This window comes from Anas acuta, chromosome 2 (genome assembly GCF_963932015.1).
Source record: "Anas acuta chromosome 2, bAnaAcu1.1, whole genome shotgun sequence".
NCBI classification, from domain to species: Eukaryota; Metazoa; Chordata; class Aves; order Anseriformes; family Anatidae; genus Anas; species Anas acuta.
The window spans coordinates 122,935,024-122,958,450 of record NC_088980.1 but is presented as its reverse complement, the minus strand read 5'-3'; the positions used below and the strand labels follow the sequence as shown (position 1 = coordinate 122,958,450).

The window sequence follows — 23,427 nt, the reverse complement described above, 5'->3', positions numbered from 1 at the left end:
AGCTTCAGCTTCATAGTCATGAAAACAGCACAGTAAAACACATCTTTTTATTTCTAAAAAGTAATAAAGAATTGAGGGCACTTGGAAGAGAGCAAAATGTTAGCAGCTAACAGTGATTCTTTGTCATGTGCTTTGTCAATGCTTAGAGTAACTGTTTACCAGCTATTAATAAAAGCTTATGAAAAGCCTGTGATAAAGTCAGTATGAATAAATAGCAAGAAAAAAATGGACCCATGTCTGTACAGCCTGTAGATGATGATAATATAACAGAAGCATACGAGGAATATAAAGGTTTTGAAGGGAGACCAAAATCTACCTGTATTTTTTGCCTTGTTGTATATGGAAGCTGAGGAAGCTTCTCACAGAGGAATTCCAAGCAATGAGTTAGAAGAATTTTCCCAATTAGAAGTTAAATCCAAAAGTCCTAAGGGAATAAAGGAGCTGGGAAACCTCAAGAGCTTCGGACTGGCAAATCTGAATCGTAACGAAGAATGAAGCTGCTGGAGAACAGAATGATGTGTGTGCCACAGTGAGGAAGCATCTGCACATACTTCATGGGGGAGACCTTACCATCCCAGATCTGTAAGGCAGCATCAGCCAGTGTGTAGATAAGCATGTGGTAGTCCAGTTGTACGGTACCCTCAGATTCACTGAACCATAACCAGGTTGCTCAGCCACGGCTCTTGAAGGTACTGAGCTGCTGGGGAGTAAACGTGATGTTTTCCCAACCGAGTGGTATTACAGCTCCATAGAGGTTCATGCTGTTTTGGGGTGAGTTGTGAGGTGACAAAGGTTGACAAAAGTAAATATTTCCAGGAGCAAAATCAATCTGTTGCAACCTGTAGTTGTAGATCAGTGTTACACTGATCCATTTGTGGAGAAAATGGCAAGAATGGTGATAAATGCAAACTAATCCATCTGCACAGGAGAGGGGAGGTGGAAGGAGGTTTGCTGGTCTAAATTGTGTGCACGCACAGGCTCTCAGTAAGACTTTTATCCGTTGGTGGAAAAAGAATTGGAGTTGCTGAGAGGGATTCAGTGGAAATATTGATTCCTTTTTCAAAAAGACAAATAGGAAAACAAGAAAGAAAAAAAAATGAAGCTGTAACATGGCTTTATAAAGATATCATGTATTCCATACGTAGTTCTGCTCGCTGCTGTCAGCCAAAGAGATGTTGGAGTTAGAAAAGACTCATAGGAGGTCAACAAGAATGATCAAAAGTATTCCAGAAGGTATCGAGTAGACTATGCCTCTTGCTTCCTGGCATTAAAAAGCAAGGAAGATGGAGGTAGAGGAAGTCTGTGAGATTGTAAGTGGCACAGACAAGAAGGGAGAATGGTTAATTGTAATTTCTCATTATGCAGGTATGGAGAACCTGTAAAGAACTCGGCTTATTTAAAGTGAAACAAAAAATACTATTGCCTGCACCTTCTAATTACATTGATCCCAAAAGTCGAAATGCCTCAAGTGACTACAGGGAAACTTAGCAGGAGTTGTCAAACCTGAAGGAACCGTCCTTGTGCAGACGAGTGTGAGCCAGGGGTGGCTTGGTGCTGGTAGGAGGGGCAGCTGCAGCATTCTTGCCCTGCTTTCATCATCTGCATTTCCTTAAGCTTATGCTCTTGGCTTCTCATGGCAGCAAACTACAGGTTAGTTGTCAGGGGGTTAGGAACGATTTGCTGTTCTTGTATCTTTATGGCCAGTCCAGTTCACTGCCTTTAGTTCTGGTTTTGGGGTTTGCTCTCCCAGTTCTCGAAGTTTATGACACTGCTCTGCTTATGCAGCTCAGCAGACATTCATTGGCTGGCAAGCTGAATTAGTTGCCATTGTGCCTCTTATTTGAAATTTACACTCTTTTAGCTCATTACATCTGCAGTCTGTGGTGAAATAGCTTTTGAGCTGGGTAGAGCAAAAGTTCAGAACTGTTGTTACTAAATCGTCTTTGAGTTTTTTGTTGTTTTATGTATTAAAATGCACACTTAACTACAAAGGAAAGAGTGTTTTGTTAGTTAAATGTATTCAAGCTTCTGCATGAAAATTCCTGTCTCATGACATGCAATTATAGTAAAAACACTGCTTTTCTGGGAATGGCATCATGAGCTGAAGGTATACTAATTCTGGAATGAAACTTTGCATGTAGGTGTAAACAGCTGTGTTGTATCTGAAGCAGGAAGAACAGGATGCTTGTGTAACGCAAGGAGAGCTGAAGTGGTGCAAAATATGCTACAGCTTCATTTTCTAATTAATACTTCATCACAAAGTTTTATTCCTAAATAAGCCAACTACATAGGTGAAATGGTCTTTTTATATATGTATATATATATATATATATATATATTTGACTTTATCTTATATAGTATTGTATTTGCATAAAATCCTGCATTTGCAGCTGTAATGCTATTGTTAAAATGTTGGGACTGGTGGTAAAGAAAAACTGAGGAATTAGCTTTGTGACTTAAATTCACGTTATTTTTCAGTTGTTCTGTTCCTGTGTTGTTGATCCTGTCACAGGGCCATGAGCTCTTGAAACAACTCAGTTAAAAAGTAAGATGCTGAAGGTTAGGGGGTCTTTGTGTGTATCAGGTCTGCCACATGTCCCTGACTATCCTGGTTGGCTCTGTGCTGCCTTTGGAGAAGGGCCCAGCAAGTCCTACAGCACACCACGTGGCTTTCTCAGCTGCTGACTGCTGGGACAACCTGCCTTACAAAAGGTTAGACAGCATACGTGGAAATATCTTAATATCAAACCAGATCCTACCTTGAATAATTTGTGTTTCTGGATGTGGGCTCTGTTAAGTGGTTGGGATGATATTTCATTCATCAATACATGCAAAAATATTAATATCAATTGAATTTTAAGAGTTACTCAGATATATAAGAGAATTGCTTCTGTTGAGCCTTTTATTTATCTCACTGTTTGACTGCAAAGGAATACGGATGAAGTGTTCTTGTGTAACAGAGGTATTTTAGAAAGGTATAGAGCAAAATCAGAGAAATGTTGATTGTGTTGAAAGCAGGGCCTGAGATTAGATTGAGGGCTGTCTCAAGCAGTAGTGTATTTGCAGTGGGGCACTGCCACTTCTCCGGGCAGCCTATTACAAAAAGGTAGGAAAGTGACAGCAGCCTATGCAGAAATTTCTCTCTCACAGGGATGTATACAACAGAAGACACCAGCAATTATATTACACATGGGTGAGGTAATTTCTTACTATCGAGTCTCTGATTTTTTTTTTTTTTGAGTCAAGCTGCTTGTGTTTGCCTCCTTTGAGCTTAAAAGGTCAGACTTAAAGATGATCTTCAGAAAGAAGCAGCTCATTGTGTCCTTTCAGATGAAGGATGGATTCGGAAGATTCTCTTTGGTGTATGTTTGATTTCAGACACGGTTTTCAGACAGACAGAAGTGATGGGATTGAAAATGTTTTCCTCTACTTTTAATGTAATTTTACTTCTGCAAAATTTGTTTCTGTTTCTCATGTTTGTGTTCTGGCAGAAACTCATGTTATTCAAAGCAAAGTGTGAGGGATGTGCTTCAGTTTTTGATCTTAAAAATGAGGGAAAATAGCCTACTGTATTAAGGGAGAAAAAAGGTCTGGCCTGACAAAAGGAGGGAGAATGTGTATTACCATAAGCTCTCCTTCTGTGCAAGAAATTGTACTATGTTTTTGATAGCTTTCACCAGGAATACCATATATAAACAATTTGTATATTTGCCTGCCCTTACAAATTTCAGTTTTAACTTCCAAAATAAAAAAAAAAAGAATATGTTGGTTTTGAGTAGATAGGCATATTTTTCGTAAGAAGCTTATCAGGATGCCTGATAAACAGTGGAAGAGGCTAGAAATATATCTTCTGACTGCAGTTTCAGCCCTGGTCTATCTTCAGAATCAAACTATTAGTTAAATGTTTGTGGTGTATCTTGTGCTCTGCCACATTAAAATTTCCTCTTCAAGCTGTAGATAAGATTAGGGAGCAAAAAGCACACATTAAATAAAGAGGTGTGTATGTGTGAAATTGTGTGTATATATATATATATACCTGCACTCGAATTTTGGAGGGATGTATAGCCTGAAACTTCTTGCTACTGTGAACCCCAAATAGCTGTATTATATTCAGCGCACAAAGGGAAATGTATGAAGACCTAGATCCAAACTAATTTCTTAAAGGATGCATCAGAAAAACTGAGGGATTTATATTTCTCTGAACATCATGAGGGCAACGTATCAAGCTATTGTGGCACATGAAGAGCTATGATTCATCTCCTCTAGAACCAGGCAAACGTTGCACAATAGTAAACAGCAGAGGTACTGCTTAGCAGTACCTCTTAGGTTTCCTGCTGGCTTTGAGGCAGCGTAAAGCCACCATGCTCAGAGAGTGTCTGCAGTCCTGCACTTACACGTGGCACAAGCTGGACTTCTGCTGACTGAAAGAAAATCTTCACACAGATGAAGTGCTGAGAAAATCGATAGAGGACTGGATGTTTTTGAGAAATTTCTCTGTTTTTCCGTTGATAAATACATTGAGGAACTAATGCATCACATCAGTTGAATCAGATGAGCATGTTTTTTCCCTATACTGTCATTTTTAAGTGTACAAACAACTCTAGTGAAACCTAGAACAATTATGCAGTATTATAAACCATTAAGTTCTGTCACAGCCTAAGGCTTGTTTTTTTCTTTTTTTTTTCTCCTCAAATTTGAAACCTAATTTTGTGAGTAGATGAAGTCTTTCTAGTGGAGTTAGGTATTTTCATGAGCCTCATACTCACAGAGTGCTTTATAATGTTGCGTTGAGGAGATATGGATATAACGTCTGTCCTAAGTTTCATTTAATTGAAGACATAATTATGTTGATTTATAATTCCAATTTTATAGAAGTTGTAATTCTTAATTAGTTTCTCTTAACTTGTTATGGGTTAGTTAGACAGCACTTACGATTCTTGGCATGGGTATTTGAAAAGTCAAATCAATTATTAAGGCAGAAAAGCTGCTTATTTGTCTCAGAAGACTTGCAGTGGTGTTCCTAGGTCAGCAACTTGGTACTAGGTAAGAGAGAGATGGTAACCAAATTCTCATACTCTAATCAGTGTAGTGTATGCTATTACACTCAGTAGAATTGTGCTTTCTTTAAATTACAGTTACTCCAGTCTAATTGTAGTGTATCCTTTCGTCAGACTTTTCTAGGGGACTGTCTTAATTTGGTTGTATCTCTGCAGTATTTTGTCCTCCCATATTCCATAATAAAGAAATAAATTACCTCCCTTGGCACACGTTTCATGTTTCCACGTTGAATTTAATTTCTGTTCTTTCTGTGATTTCTGTTATAATTAACACCCCACATTTCCCCGTCAGTAGCAGCAATCCTGGCTAAAGCACTTGTTTTCTCTTGTGTTTTTACCTTCAGCTACATGGTAAAACCAGCTGAAGGAACAGATCCAAGTTTAATAAATAAATAAAAATAAAAAAATAAAAGTTGAACTTCAAGTTTAAAACTTCATCTTTTACTTTCTTAATACAGCATAACTGTTTTGCTTTTCAACTGGTAAGGGCCCTGTGTAGACATGCACAGAATTGTACTGCCATATTACAGCTGCTGCAGTGATGAGGAAGGTCATGTTACATAAAGCAGCAAAAAGGTTTGTGCCATTTGATGCATTGAACAACATTCTTAAATTTTTCTTTCTGAGAAGTGTTTGCTTGGCCCGTGTAGTGTTTTGATTCATCTATCTACACAACATGTTGTTTAGTTTAAGGAGGGAAAATAAAATATTAAAAAAAAAATCAAAATATCTGAGGGGACTGTTTTCAAAATGCTGTGCTACTGGCTTCTTTTTTTTGGATAGCTGTTGCTGTGTTTGTGTGCTGGGGCAGAAGCCTCCGGAATGAGGACTTAAACACCTCACAGGAACCTTAATGTAGTATGTGAGAAAGAAGACCCAATGAAAACCCAAATTACCAAGCTATTTAAGCCTCATGCCTTGGCAGCGATTGTGTAAGGAGCACGCAGTTAAGAGGAACCGCCTTCTTCAGTGGTCACCCTCTGTTGGATTGGGTAAAGCATATTGGGAAACCGAGCCTCTCAGCAAGATCTTTTCTATAATCTGTTTAGGTGCCTGGATTTGGTAAGAAAGCAAATTGCTTGCATATTAACCCATCTTTTGAGCAGCTTGTGCTGCCAGTTCTGAATGTGAAACCAGGGTCTGGGGGTAGTGGGAGGAGATACCAAAAAGGGCTGGAACAAGGTGTAGTTTAAAGGTGTATACTGTTTGATAAAATAAAGATCTATTGCTATCCTCTTTAACTGTGTTTCAAAGATGTAAATAAAATCTGCTTCCATGCTTTGATTTTGATCTAAGAAATTTCTTTGAGGAGTGAAGACCCAAGTTTGGATACTGCTGGGAGTTTCTTGTGTATTTAAGAAAAGATGGGGACTCATAAAGTACTGGAGGGAAGCAGAGGGATTTGCTGCTACAGAAAATGAGCTTTTCTGCCACATACTAGAAATGCTAGTGAGTGCAATTCAGTTATTCTTGGCAATGCGTGACCTACATCTGTGTCCCCCTTCCCTGTGAAGAAGAGTGAAGCAACTTGAGTGACATTATTTTAGACTTGGGGGTTAGCAAGTAGAAAGGTTATTACAGAAAACCTAGTCCTAAAACTCACTGGATTGAACTATTCTGAATTAATTTTAAGCAGAAAGAGGCCAGTAGAGTAGTTTCTTCTTTTGAAGAGATTTGCCAGTGATGCTCTGTTTGAAAATGTCATACGTAATGACCCGAAGGAGTAGGTAGTGAGGTTGGCTGCATCAAGACAGGTCGAGTTTCTGAATTTACATCAGTTGCGTGTTCCCAAATGATAACTCTATCATGAGCAAGGGAGGGGAGAGCCTGGGGCTGTCTGTATGAATGACAGTCTGTAAATGAAGTTCAGTAGATTGCTTTGCAGATAAAAAGCCCAACAAGGACCATCAGACACAGTTGCTGTGTTTCGAGTTGTAGATGTGAAAGCAGAGAAATGCTTCAATGCGACTTGCTGCAAACCTCCAACAGATCAGAAGATAAGGCATAGGACATGACAACACACCATGTTCCTTCCTTATATTAGCTCTTGCTTTAGAGGATTAGTGCAGTTTGAAGTTTAAGCACCTCACCTGTACACATTTTCATGTTCCTATGTATGTGTGCACACATACACATTCTTACATCTCTACACACTTCAGAGGGTACCACTCCCCGTATTCTAACCTATCAAGATAATCTGTAGTACTTCAGTTGGTTCAAGGTTTCAGGGTTTTGTAAGAGCATGACAAGGAGGATCTACACTGAATTTCATCAAGAGTTGTCAGACTTGAAATATAACTGGTGTTTGGAACATTTCTTAAATCGAGTGATTAATTGATGCTTCCTTAGTTACTCCCTCCATACCTGTAAACATTAAATTGGAGTAATAAGCTGTAATGGAAAGCAGGTAAAGTGTTCAACTGTACTCTTACGTCTGCTTTGCGAGTCTGTACAAGAACTATTTGCTATTTACTATATGTTTGATGGCCTCAGTAATATGCTGGATGAAGACCATAGCAGTGACTTGCTTAAATCTGCACAGAGCCTTGCTCTTTTCTGTCCTTGTACCATAGCCGTGTGAGCTGTAATCTTGCAGAGGAGACAAAGGAGAGAAGAAAGAAAGAAAGTTAATGGAGCAAAACAAATAACAGCAATCAGAAGAGCAGATGCATAAATAAAATAAATCTGAGGGTCTGTGCTAAGGTGTGGGCTCAGGAGTTTGAGGGGAAACAAACACACATGGTATCCTACAACAGGGAGAGTGCACATAGTTCAAATTCACACTTTGGTCCTATGTATGTATCTCTATCTGTATTCTTTCCACTCCTGTTTCTCATTAGGTTAAGGTTAGCTTTCTAGGTTAAAACAACAAAAACTGCACCCCTGAAGGTTTAGTGCTGCTGTCAGCCTCTTCGTGGACTCCCCAGAATAAGACTTTTTTGGCCATCGCATAGTCACTGTGTTTGGGAGGATTTGGGGGAAGGGAGGAGATGTCTACGTTTTGGAAGGTGTGATAGGGAAAGCTGTCTGTGGGGCTTACAGGAAGACAAATTGCCATGGTGTGTATCTTGGGAATCCCATTTAAGGAAAAAAAATCAACTTTCATAATGAATAACCATCTCTTGAAGAGGGTAAAATACAGATCATTTTGGTACTATCTTCCTATAATGAATTTGCATACGCTTCTACCAGATTTAGGGAGGTCAACTTGATTTGATCATCAGGGAGAATAACAGTGTTGTATTAAACTGTTTAATTATTTTATGGTAATTTGGGGTCTCAGTGAATCTTTTTATAAAGCTTTCATTTTTTGTTTGCTATTTACATACACTGAAAGAAATTAAGACTGCAGATAGATGTATTAAAAGTTACTGGAAGAGAAGTATTAAAAGCTACTGGAAGTCTAGTATGCTGATACAATTAAAAAAGAAATGGGAGAGGAAAATAACATAATCTGTGTGCCAATTACTACTCTCCATACATCGTCAGTGCAAGAAAACGTGTTGGAACTGGAGTAGTTCGGAGGTAGGGTATTAGTCAGAGACTGTCAGAGCAAGAAAAGTGGTGAGCTGGAAACCTGAAGATTTGTGCTGTCTGTGCTCAACATGGTTCATCTCTTAGCAAATCCTCAGCTGTGTGAAAGACCTGCAGGGGGGTTTAATGTTAGGAACAATGTTTAGGTAAGAACAAGTGCCAGATTTGCTACACATACCTTTACCTGTGCTCTCTGTTTTATCTCAGACACCTACTAACTTGGCAGAAATGTCCCATGGAGATCATCCGCGAGTCATCATTGTCCAAATGCAAGGGATCTTGAGTTAAAAGTGGCTGGGTGTTTCTCTTGTTCTATTGTCTGGACTTCTCGGTCCTAATTATTATTATTTTTTTTTTTTCTCTGAAGTCTGTTGTTGACTTTCAGGTGTTAATGCTTCCTTACTTTAGCTGAATAGGTCAGAGATTTTTTTTTTGATACTGCTTGAAATAATTGAGTAGCAGATATCAAGAAAAGAAACACATTTTGGATGTGTATCTAGAAATATATTCTAACATCCTATTTTGAAAGAAAGAGCATTCGGCATGGGCTGCTTGGATTTTTTTCTCTTTGAGGGAGAGATTGAGGGGGAAACTTCTTCATTCCTGTTATGTTTATGCATCTTTTGTGAGTTGAAACTTGGTAAAATTTCTTTAACTACTATTACCATATATATTGTAATCATATTACATAGTTGGGATGTCATTCATTAAAGTTGTCTACAAATCAAATTTTCTATTATTTACAGTCTAGGTAACTTTATCTTGTGCTTTTATATTGACGTGTACCTTTTGACTGCTTGGTCACTGAGGGCTTCCATATACCCAGACATGAAGAAGGACAATTTCAGTATTAAAAAAAAAAACACGTGGGTTTCATAATCCTCAATTTCCACAATGTTTTGCATGACATTGGAGACAATCACTAATACCTGCATAGAAGGAAGCAAACCAAGTCAATTCAAGCGAAGCCTTTAATATTTTAATAGCTTTTTTTAATGCAGATATTAATATAATTTAAATTTCTCTTTGCTGCACGTTCCTTGGATCTCATTCCCATGCTTTGACTCAAAATAAATGAATTCAAATTGCTTTCTTCTCATGTTAATGTTCTATGGCATAAGTAATATGAACTCCAAACATTGACTTGTTTCCTTAGAGGATTGCATTCAGTGCTGCTTTGGCGAGCTCTATCTTCTGATTACTCAGGATGGTTACAATTCTTTAAAATGCCACTACCCACTATCATCAGTTCATTATGTTAATAGCTTTTTTTTTTCCAGTTGTAATAGGGTTATGAATTTCAGTAATTTCCACGCACTTTTGGCATTAAGAAGAGTTAGAAATTCCAATTTTTTCAATGCTAAGTGGAAGCGAAGCTACTTCTACCTTGCCCCAGTGAGCATAGGAACAGTTGTGTAAATTCAGGGTGTGATTTTTTATGAGCCAACAGTTTTTCCTCCAGTGAAAATACAGGATGTTTCCTGTTCCAGGTGACTTTCAGTTAGGTAAATAAGCTTGAATTCTGCTGTTTACTCTAAATATTTGTCTTCAGATGTACAAATCTTTTTAGAATTGACTTACACATGTGCTTCTCTGGCTGGCAAAATCCCTTGTTTGGAATATAAAGTTGCAGAAACATAGCATGTCCTTTTGTTTTTGATGTGAGAAGTCTGATGTGAGAATGGAAAAATGTGTGAGAAATGTATTAAATGCTTCTAAGTGTATGTGTCTTTTTCTGCCATCGTACTGTGTAATGAACTTGTGATGTACTTTCCAATTTTACAGTAAATAGTTTGCTCTTTTCCAAATAGCAAGGTTCCTAAGAATTCTTTTCCCTGTTACCTAATGCACAACATGATATGGTTTGTGTGCTGTTGGCCCTAAGGCTGTGACAGAGAGCTTCCCTTCAGGAAGGGCTTCCAGGGCTAACAAAGACCATCCATGACCTCTGCCAAAATACAACTGTAGAATATTTAAATTTTACACGATACTGAAGGAGAAAATACAGCATATTGAGGTATGCAGAATAAAGAAAGAAATACACAACTAGTTTTATATAGAAATGTAGAACTTCAAGATAACCTTGATAAGAGGGGTCCATTTGAGATGTCAGAGAACTGAGGCACGGGAACCAAGAGAACAGCCTGGTCATAACTGAATTTCAGATGGGATTTGGAGAAGAGCTTCCATCCTTTTGTATAGCCAAGGTGTAAATCATCCATTGTGCCAAATCTGTGGGGCAAGCAATTGATTACTTCTAAGTTGGAGTTCGATCAGCCTTATAGACAGGTTAGGATGGCCCACAGCACCTGCTTGACCTACTTGGCCCATTCTGACCTTGGTGCTTAGGTGTTACCAGTTGTCATTACAGACATAGTTGTTGATGAGATTAACTGATTACAGGGCATTAAAGGGAGAAAACTAGAAACTAGGTGGTTGGGGTGGTTTGGTTTGGTTTTGTTTTTTAGTATAAACTATTAACACTCTGACGAAGGCAATAAAAATTATCACATGCTGAAATAGAGAAGTTGGAGTGATGAGAACAGAATAATATATACTATAATAATATAAAATAATCTAAGTTCTTAGGTCTTTTCAGACAGTTCCTTCCAATGATGATAGTCCGTGTAAGCGTAGATGAAATGGACCATTATGCTGAAATGCTCACTACACACTTTACCTGCGTTGTGGCATGTTTGATGTATACCATTGCAAGACACTGCAGAATAATGCATCTGTTTGATCAGCTCTCTTTTCTGTGGGCAAAAGCCACATTTCTATTAATTTTGTGAAACAGCTCTATAAAGAGGTCTTTTTGTGGAGCTGTGTATGAAAGTGAGATTTCAGGAGGGATTTATTTTGATATTTCTACTGCACTTCATTTCAATGCCATAAAATATTCTGAGCTGTGATACCCACTGTGTGTTTTCTGTATTTTTATCACAGGTAACGCAGAGACTCTGGAACCTGTAGTCTATTTCTATGGTCTTCCTCCCTTATTCTAGCATCTTACATCTTCTCTTGCTCTTCCTTCTCAAAATGAATGGTGATCCTCAGGCAATAAGGTTTTCCAGCCTTTGACTCCATTCCTTCATGGTTTTGTGTGTATGCTTGGGAGAGGGAGAGAGCAAAACAAGGAAGCAGACAATGTTTTCACACTTGGCTCCTCTCTCTTTTCTAGATCATCTTTAGGTGTTTTTGTTGTTGTTGTTTGTTGTGTGTTTTTTTTTGGGGGGGGGAGGGAGAGGAGTACTTTTTTACATTACAAAAAATATCTCAGTGTTTTGGTTCATCTGCCATTAGTAGATTATTTAGCTAGCATTAAGAATTATTAGTTTTCTTCATTGTGATCTGTTTTTCTGCTGGCGCTTCTCAAACTTCTGTATGCTTCCTATATGATGTGGTTATTACGTGACTGAAATTGTACAGTGATTGACTCGTGTTTTGGTGCGGAGAGGTGAGGGGAGCAGTCAAGCAGTGATGGAAATTAGGGTTTCCCCATTCTCAAGGTTAAAAGTGAATTCTAAGTCTGATATCTGCCTCATTAAAAGCGGTTATATCTTGTCATGTACTTATCAGCCATTTAAAATCTTTTAGCCTCCTAAAAGAATTGGTGTTGGCTACTGTAAAGAACCTTTGTTTTTATTTAAGGTTATGTAACCTGTGCTTTCACGTTAGAGTGATGCAATGCTGCTTGAAATAGCAGTAACATTTAATTAGATTGACACTTGCAGAAATGTTTCCCTTTAATTGTAGTATACTTCCTTCAATTGCAAAAGCTGCTATTTTCTGTTACAAATTGTTGTGACCTATTGTGGAGACAACCTCTTGCACTATTTCAATAAATAATAGTGATAATATGTTAGAATATCAGCAGTGCAGTGAGGGCTGTAATCAGTTGGATTTTTTTTTTAATTTTAGTCATGTCTGCAAGTAGTGTTATGATTTACAAATAAGAGATTAAATTCAAATAATCCCATGTAGCACCGCAATGAAAGCCTCTGCTGGGTTTGATACATTCTTTTAGTTTAGGAATAAAAGGAGTCAATGCAAAGAGGAGCCACTAATTCTCATCTATCTTTTCATGAATGTTATTTCATGTTTCTGTTTGCCAGGGGCTGTCTTTGTTCATGCAGTGCTTCCAGGGGAAGAAATTTGTTTAAGTAACAGTTGAACACAGGTTTTCGAACTTGCAAAACTGCCTGGAGGAGCTGAACACTTGCCTCTTGTCACATCTGCTTTAAATAGTATAGGAAGAATATTGGCGCTTAAGATGTGCTTTTAATGAAAAACTATTATTGTGCATGGGGAAAGGGAGAGGCTGGGGACACACAAGTTTAGCTGAGAGCTGGCTCTCTTCCGTAAGCAGTTTTCACACTTGTTTAACAATCATAACTGTTTCTATTCTGAAAACTGGAAAAGTTCAGCTATAATTTGTTCCTTTCCTAAGGGCAAGCAGTCAGCCTAAGGGGTGCAGCATGCCAACGGTATGGTGCAAGCTGAGCTGCTGAAGCAGAGCTTTGCATTCTGGTGTTTGTGGAAAGGAAAGAACACTTGATTCCTTATGTGTTTTTTGATTTATCCTTTTTAAAGGAGTCAGTCTTTATGGTTTTTGATTTTACTCCTTTATTTTTAACTGCTTCCTTTCTTAGAAGAGAAAAAAAAATCCCAAACTAAATTTCTGGAGAAGATCATGGAGTTTTTGCTTTTCTTGTTTAAGAAGGGTTTTACTACTGCCATTTGATGCATGGAAGAATACTAATACTAGTTTTCCATCTTCATCTTTTTTTTTTTTCTTTCTCTAAAATTTTCTGTGTGACTGGCTTGGTTCTTTGTTTATAGTACAAATTTGAATTGATTCTTATTATAGATTAGTTGGCTTCCGCTAGCAAATACATAAGTAACTTGCAAATACATAAATATTTGTGTTATCAATAAAGACTAGTTGACTCTTGTACCTGAGTGACCTTAAGTAAAACTGTTGCATAAACTATTGTGTTTGTTTCAGATTATTAAAATATGATAAAATTGTAATCTGAAATCTAATCTGTTTTTGTTTACATTGAGGAGATCCCCCCCTGAGGCTCCCCTTCTCCAGGCCAAGCAGTCCCAGTGTCAGCCTCTCCTCCCAGGAGGGGTGCCCCAGTCCCATCACATCTTTGAGGCCCTCTGCTGGCCTCTCTCCAGTAGCTCCACGTCTCTCTGTACTGGGGAGCCCAGACCTGGACACAGTTTGCCAGGTGTGGCCTCCCCAGTGCTGAGCAGAGGGGAGGAACCACCTCCCTCGTCCTGCTGACAGGACTTGGCCTGACACAGCCCAGGCTACCTGTGTGGCACGGACCCACCACCACCTGGTGTTCAGCTTGGTGCCACCAGGACCCCCAGGGCCTTGTCTTTGCAGCCGGGTGGCTGGGGCCATTCCTCCCCATGTGCGGGACTTTGCACTTCTCCTTGTGTTCCTTCATGAGGCTCTCGTTGGCCCATTTGTCCCGCCTGGTGGGGTTCCTCTGGATGGCAGCACATCCCTCTGGCATATCCACCGCTCCCCCAGTTTGTGTCATCAGCAGCCTTGCTGAGGGCTGCTGTCCCCTTGCTGAGGGCGCTCTCTGCCCCCTCATGCAGAGCACTAATGAGGGTGTTGAACAGGAGCAGACCTGGTCCATCCCTTGGGGTGCGCTGCTGGTGTCTGGCCTGCAAGCAGGCTGTGTGCCTGGTGGGCCCTGCTATTCAGCTGGGTTTCAGTGCACCTCACTGTCTGCTCAGCCAGCCCAAACTTCATCGGCTGCTCTATGAGAATCTTACAGGAGACAGTGTTGAAAGCCTTACCAAAGTGTAGGCAGACAATATCCACCACTCTCCCTTCACCTGTCGTTTCATCATAGAAGGTGATGATCAGACGTGAGTCCTCCTCATGAATTCATGCTCACCACTCCAGATCACCTTCTTCTAAAGCTAAATTTTTGTGTTGTTTTCAATGTGAGCTTAATATTAAAAAAATAAAAATAAAAATGAGGGTTTAAAAGAGTGGTGCTGTTAAGTCTTCTATGTGCTCAAATTAATTCAAGTTCAGTACTTGAATTTCTACTTCAGTGTTAAGTGTCTCCCCTACTGTTCAATGACACTAATACCTTGTGTTATTTTACAGCCAGAATCTGTTAGCATTTTGCTGGCATTATTAGGATTACTGTCTAAGCAGATCATTAAGATACCATTAGTTTCTGTTGTGCACTGTTTCATTTTGTGCTCTGAATAATAAGGTATTGGGCAAGAATCTGCTCGGTTTTGCCACTTCAGTTGGAAACTTTGACCTTGGAAGCCATTCTGCAGTTGTACCTTTGGGTTCAACAGTGCAGTTCGTTGGACAGACTTCACAGCATCTCAGAGCATCACTCCTGGGTGTGAATGTTGAGGCAGAAGGTAAAATAAAGATGCAAAGACACTGGAAGGGAAGAGGAGGGCTTCTTTCTGTTGGTCAGGAGTTTATCTTCAAGTGTGTATGCAGATGAAGCTTCACAGACTGGTAGGAAGGCATACTTTCCTGAAACTTTGACTGTGGATTTTTTCTTCTATTTATGATTGTTACTTGTTGAGGAATATTAGATAACTGCAATATGGAATTACTTGCATTTTTTTCCTAGTCCTGGATAACATGGATTTGAACTACATCCATACTAGAATTTCTCAGCTAAACCACTGGCTTGCCAGCTGCTGGGTGTTGCTGGGGCTAAGCAAGAATACCAGTCATATCAAAAATAATGCTTAGATCTTGGGTTCATGTCCATGGGTTATGTTCACTTTCTTTACATTGAGCAAGTCTGTTGGTAAGCATAGTTGGCACAATACTAGTGATGTGTGGTGAACAATCAAACTTAGGAGCCTGTCTTTAGCAAGTGAAACAGAATGGATGTGTAAAATGGTAAGCTGTACACAAACATAGTGTGCTTTCACTGTATGGGAGCTTAGTTTGAAATATTTAATACTTTTTTTTGTTGTTAAAATCAATCCATGCCACTAGTTCAAAAGGTATAAACAAAAATCTGTGTGAAGTGTTTCAGTTGATTGTGGTTTTGCACGTTTGAGAAGCATTTGATGTTAGAATGGATTTCCTGAGATCATTTTTACAACATTACACACACACACACACACACACACACACACACACACATGCTTGATCCTGTAGATTTTGTTATAAGAATGTGTTCCTACAGCATTGGAAATCCTAGTCTTTGTAGACTTTCTTCATATGATTCATGTGTTTTAGTAAACAGAGAATGCAAACACGAGTACTCTTGAAATGGAAGATGTTTCCTAAAGTCAGTTTCAGCATTTTTAAACTACTTTTAAAACATATTGTAGAAAGGTACTTAAAAAGTCTTGTCAGTAGCATTAAGCTATTAGTCTTCTTGTTTAATTCATTATAACACAGTATGAAATAGAGGTGCTTCAGACATTCTCCCAGCCCCAGTTATTTGGTGTCTACAGGTGTTTAAAACCAAAGACAATTATTAGTCATGAAGGGCTTTAATTATGAATCAGCAGTTTCATGGTTTCTTTATTGTCTATAAAAAATCCAGATTTAACAAGTGGTATATCATTCATAGATGAATAGTTTCAATATTTGAGTTTTCCTCATTTTAAAATACCTGAACTGTGAAAAGTGGGGAGGGAATTACGGAGGCCTATTAATCTAAATAATGTTTGCAGAAACATTCTGGGGACATGGTGTTTAGCTGACATGACTGGATGCAAGCTTAAATGTTAAGTTTGTAATATAGATTTGTAAAGTAGTTTCTATATAGTTTGCAACCTGTGCAATTGAACAGTAGAAGCTTGCACAAAACTGCTTGTAACCTTGTATGTACTGTTGTAAACTAATCCTGTTTTCAGATGATTGCCTAAATAGTTTTGCTTTCCAATCACTTTACGTTATTTCATTTTGTGTTTGTGGTTATGATTCCATTTCTGTAACTCTGCCTTTGTTTCATTTTACAGAGGAAATAAAGGCTGAAACAGAAAAGCAAAGGTATGTGATAGTTCATCATATTGAGCGATCGCGCTTTACCTTCTTGAAATGTGTACCATGCTTATTCTGAACTGTGAACATGGCTCACTCTGAAAAGCATTCTCAACATAATTTGTAAGGTTGGTGATATCTGGAAATGTGCTAAAAAGTGCAGCTTTTGTTACTGGCTGTTGGGATGCAAGGCACAGGACCTGGGAGTACAGGCAGGAGATGGCTTAGAGGGAATGGGCTGAAATCAGCTGGCTGGGGAGGGTAGAGGAAGGGTCAGGATTAGAAAAGGACTTTGTGGGAAGCGCAGAAGGGAAGGCAGTAGTGGAGGGGCCTGAGTTTAAAGTGATTTGAAAGGGGTTTAGAGGAAGGCAAAGGCCTGGAATGCAAATAAAGGACATGAACTGTGAGCGAGCAAGAGGAGGGCGGCTGAGGTGAGAAAGTGGGAACAGGTAGAGAAGACTAGTGTAATTGGAAGAGATCTTGTTAGGGAATAGGTGTAGGTTCCTGCAGTCAGTTCGTCCAGAAGTGATGGCAAAAGCAAAAACTGGCATTCAGCACCCTTCCCCTATCAGCAAGTAAATTTTTAAATATTGGTAGACTTTCAACATTATTAATGTTGAAATTAAACATTCCACAGGATCTTCTTCATCATTCAGTGTACGTTATTAATCATCGGGGGAGTCAGGGCAGTGCTGCGGTGCCTGTTCCTACTACTCATTGAAAGAACCAGATCAGTGGATGAGACTGATGGTGAAAGTTGTCTTACAGCTTAAGCAGTTGAATGCTGTTTGGGGGCCTGCATTCTGCCCGGGAACTGAATTCCTGTTTTAGGCAAATCATTTAAACTGCAAATGTCAAAACTGGCTGCTGGTGATTTGTGCTTTATCTTTGGGCATTCAAGCGGAGAGCTACAAGTTTTGGCTTGGGAAATTCAAGCACTTCTAGCTGGAAAGAAGACAAGTGGGAACTTTATTTCAGAAGATGTCGAGGACTACTTAATATCAAATACATAAACAATTTATTCTCGCGGCTTTTCAAATTGGGCATATAAAAATTAATGGATGCATTTGATTGAGTCATTGTGCTTCAGTTCCCACTTGCAAAATAAAGTCTATGCTATCAGCTCATAGTAAGGCTGTAAAAACAAATTTAATATTTGTGTAGTGTTCAGATAACATTGCCCAAAGCGCCACAGGCAGTCTCAGTCATGATGTGTTTTTATAAAAAAAGCTTTATTTAAAGTAGTATAAATAAAGTCAAAGTACAAAATTTGAAGACTGATAAGAAAGAAATGCATAATGTTAAATAAAGAAAAATAATATCTGGTCCTGTCATTAAATGAAAACTAATGGCAGAGCTGAATTATCATGATGTATATAAGCATGGTTCAGCCATTTCCGAACTTTCCAGTGCTTAAATTCTGTCCAATTAATATTCAAAGTTGTGATTTTGAGGTATAACGTGTATGTCTTATGTGTCCATGTACATTTTTAAAATAGATTTTGGATTTTTTTCTAAGGTACTGTGTTTAATCTGACAGTAGCCTTTTACTTCTCTGAAGGCATTGATGTGAATGGATTTACCCCATTCTAACTGTATAGTCAATTTTTTTAGAGGCAGGAGAAAACGTTCTTTTTCTAAGTCTTAAAATAGCGAAACCTCTTAGTTTGTAAAAGTATTTTCAGTTTTTTATTTCTGTAATTGAGAATTGAATATCCTAACAAGGGATTTCTAGCAATAATTGGTTGATTTTTCCTGTCCCTGATACAGGAAACTGCTCTCACTGCTAACCTGGTATATGCTGAAAAATAGATCATTTGTAATTCCCCAGAATTTTGCATGGACTACTGCCTATTTTGTTTTGTTTTTAAACAGGACTGGTGTTTGGCAGTGGGACAGAGGGGAATGGAATGGAAAAGGACGAGCTGATTTATGTAACCATTACACAGCAGACGCTGCCAGAATCTTTTTAAAAATTTATTGTTTGATACCTAGGTTAGCTTGTTTCTATGACTGATATGTAAATATCAGCATATTTCATATTCCTGATGCTTGGTAGATCCCTTGGTGGAAGAAGGTTTTGCTAGGAACAGTGTCTGGTTACACGGTCTGATGGAGGGGGAAAAAATAGATCTGAAGTGATTTCTTGAATGACATTAAGAAGGAAAGACCTTTTGGGTTACTCTTCTCCCCACTCCCTGCTGTCCCCCTCCTTTCCATTATAAGTGAGGTGATGAACTTACTGAGTTATCTTTCCAGAGACAAATGTAATGTCACCGCACTTATTTCTTATTTGGGGGAATTTTTCTGGCCTTCAGTTAAGAGAAGGTTCAGGCTTCCGCAGTAGCTTTGTGTGGCACAGGTTCTTAATTTTCTGAGTCACATTATGGCCTGTTCCTCATTTCTGAAAAACTCCAGTTGTATTTCTGGAGTGTTCTTTTAACCTAATTTCAATGATATTAGTAGACATAATCAACAGATTAAGAACGGTTTGTCATCAGACAAGAGTGAGATACACCTCCCTGCCATTCTTCACAGAAAAGCTTCTATAGGAATTTCGGAGAGGTTGAAGAATGTAGAAGAATCATGTTCTTCCTCTGCAATTTATCTGATCTGGGTTTTGTCCAAAAGAGCTCTGTTTCCAACAAAACAATATTGGGCAATAAATGTAGCTGATGATGGAAAAACAAACCCCTGTTTTTCTGCAACAAAAAATATAGAGAAATCCTTAAGCCTTCAAAAGAGAAATTATTTATTAGGAAAGTAAAATCTTAACGCTAATTATTCACTATTAAGACTTGGAATTTAGGTGCCCTTTTAAAGCAGTCTACAGAAGGAGGGCTGTATGAACGTGCTACCAAACATCTTCTCAAGGACAATCCAGCTTGCTCCTTGAAAAGCTGAAGTGCTGATATTTTATCACGTTGTTTAGTTTAAGGCTTTCTCCGTGATCCATGGGATTGCATTCATTCTTTGGATTCATAATAACCTCTTGGCAGTTCATTCTTCTATTTCATCAACGTGAAAAACATTTATTTTCTACCATCTGGGTATGAAGAATTTCCTTGAAGCGTCTGCTTTAATTTGCAACAAATGTGAAGGACCTTCATTTTCGACTAGTTCTGTAAATACACATTTGAATTACTGCAAGAATGTTGTAGTCTCTCACTACAGAATAGGAGGTTGTGTTCTTTTTTCTTCTTCATACCATTTATCAAATCTCTGGAAGACAGTGTAGTTTTGTAGTTTACCTGTAGTGTAAAGATATGCATGTGTGCACAAAATTATCAAGAATACTTTTATAAAGGTGATGAGCCATTTTATGAAATAAAAACCAGACATCTTGCTTCGAGTCAAAGGCAGACTACACTGATGCACATGAATTAATGAAAAATTACCTACCCTTAATTGTCCATTTTTGCTTAGTTTTAATAAGCACATTGCTTCTAAAGATGCTTTAGGCAATAAGACTTCGACATTTTATAATCATCTCAAATATTGTACACTTACAGTTTTTTTGCATACCTCACCCAAGTGAGATACAATGATAACCACTGAACTTTGAAATTCTGTGCTGTCATCTGGAGCACAAATAGAGCAAAGTTTTGTGGGTTTTTCTGGGTTTTGTTTGTTTTGTTATTTTGGCAAGCTGGCATTTGATCTGTTCCAGCAGTGTAACTTCTTCCTCGACTTCTCCAGGAATTATCATTGACTGTGGAAGTGCTATTGAATGCCTTCCCCACTTTTTACCCACCATTTGAGGAGGGGCTTTTCTGGTTTTCAGGGAAAATAAGTCTTTTTTTTTTTTTTATGCCTTCAAACCAGCAGGGACCACTGAATATCTACTTAGTGTGCAAGTAGGTCACTGCACTCATCCATAAAAGACATAGACGTAGTATAAAAGCTGTAAGGAATATTTATATGAGCATATTACCTTTGTGTTAATTTCATAGCAGTTATTCTTTCCTAATGCTGATTTTCTTGATATTTCATTTCATTCATAAATGTTGCAGTGGAGAGAACTATTTGTACGGTGACTTACAGCATCCTAATTAAATCTTTCTGTTTAGCCCCCCTCATGGAGAAGCAAAGCCTGGTTCAAGCACTCTTCCACCAGTGAAATCAAAGACAAGTTTTATTGAAGCAGACAAGTACTTCCTACCATTTGAGTTGGCATGCCAGTCGAAGTGCCCTAGGATTGTCAGCACATCTCTAGATTGTTTACAGGTCTGTATGAAGATGTTTCAACTGTCAACTACAAAATCTTGTTGATTTGAAGGGGAAGTAACAGTTATATGTAACAAATAATGTTGTTGACTTTGTTATTTTACCTTATTGCACACACAGTGAAATCAACTATATATCTGACAATAGGTGACTATGTCCTATTTATAATGTAGTGTACATCTATGTTTATTTTTGTATATACATATTGCCACGGGTTAGTTGCATTTTTGGATCAATTTTATTATGTTAGTGAACAACTGCCTGTTTTCACTTCTATATCTATGAATTGAAATACTGTCAATAGCCTAAATGAAAGACTGAAGCTTCACTAATTGCGGGTATATAGTTACCAGTTTCCCTTTATTCTATTTATAATTGCAATAAAATACTGTAAATATGAGACGTCTAGTTTCTCAAAGCTCATTGGCACATACAATGTTTTCAGCACAGAATTTAGTCACTGTTTCCTCCTGAGTGGCCTCACAACAGCAAACTTGAACTCTCTGTATGTATTTATTTACATTCACAGGCCTATCCATACACACCTGCTGTGCTGTCTCACTGTGCTGCCTTGCTACCCTGTTCCTTAAAGTATGGGGAGGTCATGGGGATTTATAAATACTGTCAACCTAATACTGTTCCTGTTGGAACAGAATATTGTTAATTTTGTAATATATTCATATTTGAAGTATTGAAGACCTAAAGAGAGAAAGAGAACATTTAAAAAGAGAAGGCTAGCTAGTGGCTTAAATAGAAAACATTTGTAGCCAGTTTATCTGTTATTAAAAACACGTGTGCTGGTGACAACTGATGTGTGTGATGTGGTGCTGTTCTTTTCAAATCCTGTTTGTTTTAAAACATTATTAATTATTGAACCAAAAGCTTTAATGTTAAGCTTGTTGACAAACTTTGTATTGCAGATGCTCAGTGAAAATTGAATAAATCTGGGGACCTTCTTTTAAAAAAACATCCTTTATGTTTACTGAGCGTTGGGGTAGTTTTGGTTCCAAGGTGCAAATTAGAGCTATCAAATACATTTATTTATTCTAATGAAAAGCTGACTTTTTTAAGCTTTAATTTATGTTTTTCTTTCTTTCAGAAACTTATAGCATATGGGCACCTGACAGGGAATGCTCCAGACAGTACAGCTCCAGGCAAAAAATTAATTGATAGGATTATTGAGACAATATGTGGCTGTTTTCAAGGTCCTCAAACAGACGAGGGGGTTCAACTACAAATAATAAAGGTAATACAATTAACCACTACTTCCAGTATTTATAGTGGTAACAACAGGAAGAGATTCATGACCTCAGAATTCAAAAGCAGAGATGTTTAATTTGTAAATATAATGATAGTTTTTAAATGCTTCCTTGGTTCTGTTTGCTTGAGATGGAAACTCCCTGTATTATGCTCCTTTCCCTACTTTCTGCTATTGCATGTTGAGTGAATTCATGGCTGTGACACGAAGTCTTGTGCATAGACCACTGGATGAAGTTTCATTCACAGCAAATCAGTGGAGCTCTCTAATTGTAAAGAATTACTATCAAATAATCCTGTACTCCCAGTGGGGAAGATGGTAATTAAGAAACAGATTTTTAAATCCATTTTGAAATTATTTTATGAAATGCAATTAGACCTGGCAGACAGTTGTTACCATGGTAGCTTTGTGCTGCTGTGTCATAGACGTGTGCTTGAAAGAGATTTAAGGTTTCTTTCCATAGCTTACGTAAACACTACATGTGGAATTTGTACAAATAAGTTTTTCGGGGGGACTCTAGCTGTTTCCTGATTGCACTGATTAATTATGGAAACTTACTATGGGAAATTATACTGAATAATGGAGTTTAGCTAAGGGAAATACCGTACTTTATACCCGTAACAGTAGTCTTGGAATGGTTATGATGTGAGCAGTAGTGAAAAATATAGTAAAAAGCAGTTAAAAGGAATGGAGTGTTTATTAGCTCATATTCTTGTGTATAGGTGTCCTGAGGTGTTGACAATCTGGCTGATTGTATTTACTTGTTTTACTACAAAGATTGTACTTTTTCCTCCTGTTCCTTTTCATTGCTCCAATCTTCCTTTTTCTTGACACCCTGCTTCTCCAGCAGGTGGTTGTTAAAAGTGTTTCTGCTCCTAGTTGTTTAAGTTTGTTGTTCCATTTTGCCCAAGCATTTTAAGACATTTTTCATCTTGCAGGGGGAAGTTTCTGTTGATTTTTATTTTCAAAGGCTGAAACCGTTTTATCTCCCTTTTGCCTTCTCTCCAGATGCTTTCCTGTTCTGGTCCTTTCAGCCCTTAGCCCGTTACCTGGGCCAATATGCTAACAAAATTAACTTCCTGCCTGAAAGGAGATGTCTGCGAGCTGGAATTCTTTCTGTTCAAGAAAACAGTTGAGAAAAGTCAACTCTTCAACAATTGGAAAATGCATTAAGCATATAAATTAACTTAGTGCTTTCTTTTTTTGACTGTTTAGACTTCGCTAATTAGTATGTTGGAATTCCTGGCAAGCTGAAGAGTCTTGCTTTGGCTCCAGGTTTGTCCAGTGACTGTACACTATAAAAAGCATCAAAATAAATTATCTTAGTGAAGACTGGA

At 38.2% G+C, this 23,427-nt stretch overlaps 1 protein-coding gene across 2 annotated transcripts in view; it reads left to right on the top strand.

Moving 5' to 3' along the window:
• ARFGEF1 (ARF guanine nucleotide exchange factor 1) overlaps positions 1-23,427 on the top strand; it is a 91,702-nt gene that overhangs the window by 13,459 nt on the left and 54,816 nt on the right. For both annotated transcript variants that reach the window (XM_068672024.1, XM_068672025.1), the window contains exons 2-4: positions 16,584-16,614; positions 20,676-20,832; positions 21,932-22,078. In XM_068672024.1, the coding sequence (XP_068528125.1) occupies positions 16,584-16,614; positions 20,676-20,832; positions 21,932-22,078 (335 nt within the window). The remainder of the gene's footprint in view (positions 1-16,583; positions 16,615-20,675; positions 20,833-21,931; positions 22,079-23,427) is intronic.